Source organism: Ranitomeya variabilis, unplaced genomic scaffold, assembly GCF_051348905.1.
Source record: "Ranitomeya variabilis isolate aRanVar5 unplaced genomic scaffold, aRanVar5.hap1 Scaffold_310, whole genome shotgun sequence".
Lineage (NCBI taxonomy): Eukaryota > Metazoa > Chordata > Amphibia > Anura > Dendrobatidae > Ranitomeya > Ranitomeya variabilis.
In genome coordinates this window covers 91,296-94,619 of record NW_027508056.1, presented here as the reverse complement: position 1 = coordinate 94,619, position 3,324 = coordinate 91,296, and the positions used below count along the sequence as shown (strand labels likewise).

The window sequence follows — 3,324 nt, the reverse complement described above, 5'->3', positions numbered from 1 at the left end:
AGGATAGGGAATTCTAGCATTTGTACCTGAGCCCTGGTGTTCCATGGTACCCACAAGCCCTTCTGGCATATAGAAGGCACGTGTATTATATGCATTTGGTAGGTTGCGGGACCAGTTCAGGTGCTGAATCAGGGAAGATAAGCTTTTGGTTGCATCTTTGCTAGGCACAACGCTACAGAATACAATGTCTTGTAGGTACAGCACGGTACTCAGGATGTAGAGTTATAAGGCGCCTTTCTATTCCTCATATGGCTTCCCCAGTGTCGCACAGTCATGTTCTCACCCTCCTTAGAGTACGCTGCACATCTATACATCACAGAGTCCATGATACATGAGTAACGCTTCATTTCTCTTTTGGTGGTGCTATTGGAAGAAGGGTCAAATGTTGAGCGTTACCCAGATTGTCGCTGTGTATTAGGAACACCATGTAATCAGCTTTTTCTCTCTTGACCCTGTACTAGAAAAGGAAGCAAGTAGGACAACCCCTTTAAGTATGACAATGTTGATCTTTTTTTTCTTTATTATCCTCATAGAAAATAATACTATAGATTACACTCTGGTTTCACGTAAGGCTGATGCTTTTCGTTTTCTGTAGCTCACTCAGTCAGTTTGTCTGTACAGACTGTGGCAAGATGAGCAGAGTCCTCTCATTCTCATTAGATGATAATAAAAGTTTTGTGGTATTTGTGGAAGCCTTCGATAAAGCAGAATAACAACATTTTATTCTATACACACAAATCTGTATGCAGTTCCCTGTTTTCTTATTTGTCTCTGGAGACTATAATGATCTACAACTAGAGTTGAGCAAAAGATTCGCTCTCCCCTAATCTGGCTTCCAGTCTACTGAGGAGTTACTCCGGGGCAGACTGCATTCCTGGGGCCAGCATCCCAGGCATCTCATAGAGTAAGACATAAAGACGTCGCAAAATCCAGATACAGGGCTGAACACATCGGATACAGAAGTGAACACTGCCCCTCCTGGCCTGACTTCCTTGGAGGACTCAACACCGAATATGGGCAGTACAAATCATTTTGCTCAATTCTATCCATAAGATTGAATTATTCAAACATTAATAATGTTTTCATTATTATTAAAAATTTCAAATTATTGAAATTTTACAAATTTTTGAGTTTCACAAATTTTTACATTCCACAAGATTTTTCAATTTTTTTTTTTTTAAGTTTTTCATGTTTTTTTGTTTTCACTTTTACAGTTTTACTTGGTTCTTAGAAATGGAAACACAGAATATCAGTCTCTAAGATTGGAGTATTGTTCACAGATATCTCGAATGTGGCTTCTCAGGACCAAACAAGAATACCTGAAAATCCTCCGGTGAGCTTTGGCTGTATGATAATAATAGTACTGGTCACGTGTTTTTCATAGTTGGAGGGTCCTCTGTTGGCTCCCATCTACAATAGTCATATCGGGATCAAAGCAAAATGTATTTTTCAACTTCTCATGGAGTGAAAAGGCATTCTACACTGGATACTGCTTGTTTACAGGAGTAGGATCTGCCCACCAATGCCTGAACTAAAGTAGAACCAAAAGATGAATACTATACATACTGCCAACCTACCCAAGATTTGGCCCACCTCTACTAAAACATATTTTTTAAGTAAAAAAAATTAAATTGGGTGATTGGGACAAATTTATTATAATATGTGTTGTATTATACCTGATAGTGGGCAAGTAGATATGGGTCCTTTCATTCCTAGTCTACCTAATAAATATTGTCCAACCATCCTTTTGGGCTGCACCCATTTTGCAAAAAGTTGTAAAGTTTGGCCTTATTTAGTGACATCCATCCAACTATACAAAGAAGTTCATCTTCCTTATATATTTTCGGAACACTTCATCCCTTACACCATAAATCAAAGGACTGATATATCTGGGGATGCACATGAATAAGAAAAAGTTGGTTATTGGTATAAAATAGAAATATTTCCTCAAGTAAGCATCAGTGAAGGAATATGAAAAATACATCATACAGAGTCCGAGCTGGAAGGCGTGAAGAAGAACAGTTTTCTCTGCCTTAAAAGCAGAAGACCTCCCAGATCCAATCTTCCGAGCCACCACCATAACTTTCACATAGGTGTAAAGGATGACCAATCCCACCAAGATGAAGGTGGTGATCTCCATCAATGACCTTAGGGTTAATTGAAAACTGTTCATTGCAAATGTTGACCACTGACATATCAAGCTGGTGGAGAAGAAATTCTTTGGCATTGAATAACACATGGCGATAAAGTCAGGCACCAGAGGAGTGCTACTCAGAAGCCACATGACTCCAATGACCAAAAGAGACCTCTGCATGGTGCAGACTTGTGCATGTCTTAACGGATAGCAAATGGCAAAGTAACGTTCAAAGGACATGATGGCCAAGTTGTAGGCTGTCACCTTAAATGAACTTGTGGAGTACATGACGAGGGCATAACATATCGGCACAGGGATGTACACATCAAATATAGCTACAAGAGAGACGAATATCAACACAGAAAGTAGCAAGGTATCGTTTATGAGCATGTGGACAAACAGGATGTAGCGAGCATTCTCCCGAACATGAGGAGTGGTGAAGAAGACGTACAAGATGATTGTCACAAAGTAGATGAAGACACAGAAGGACAGGAGCACTAAGGCAAGCAGGGTACTCCTCACGATTTCTACAGTTTGATTGTTCGTCTTGTTGCTGACCTCAGTGAAGTTGACCATTATCAGAATAGTAACAGAAAATCTTCTGGTTGAAGTCCTCATGCTAAAGAAAAAGGACAGTCATAACCTAAAGCACAAGCAACAGTTAGGCAATAGTTATCAGACCTAAATTGATGGTCCTCAAGTTGCAGAAAGTTTGCTACATTGCTTTTCTCATTGAAATTCATGAAAGTCATCAGAGTAGGACAACTTGTAGGCAACCAAATGGACTCTAGAGATATTAGAGTCCTAGTGAGGAATTCTTCTTCTAGTGACTGAAAGTATCTATACACATTAGATTTCTGGCAAAGGATCCCCCCAAATTATTACTAAAATACAAGGGGCAGGTAATTGCACCATGCCTTTTTAAGATGACACTTCCTACAACTGAAATCACATTCTGCACATGTGAAAAAAAATGAATTTGAAGGGAAATTTCAGCTATGAAACCTCCAGAATGTAGCTCTGGCTGCAGGCTAACCTCCCTCAACCATCGTTTACCATGCAGCAAGTCTAACAGACATCACATTATATACAGCATAAAGTGACACTCATAAAGTACCATCAAAACTCATAGTATTTGTCCCCCATACCCTAAATATGGTTCCTGGTGCTATTGTTACCTCTGCACCCAT

General features: G+C 39.6%; 1 protein-coding gene across 1 annotated transcript; it reads right to left on the bottom strand.

Annotated features, from left to right (window-relative positions):
* Positions 1 to 1,810: 1,810 nt before the first annotated feature.
* Positions 1,811 to 2,710, bottom strand: LOC143789688 (odorant receptor 131-2-like). The gene has a single exon (XM_077279050.1). It carries the CDS (start codon positions 2,708 to 2,710, stop codon positions 1,811 to 1,813), a length of 900 nt encoding a protein of 299 aa, XP_077135165.1.
* Between the last annotated feature and the right edge of the window lie 614 nt (positions 2,711 to 3,324).

Bases quoted from the DNA above. Each gene is read 5' to 3' on its own strand.
- LOC143789688 (XM_077279050.1), bottom strand. From the start codon at position 2,710: ATGGTCAACTTCACTGAGGTCAGCAACAAGACGAACAATCAAACTGTA.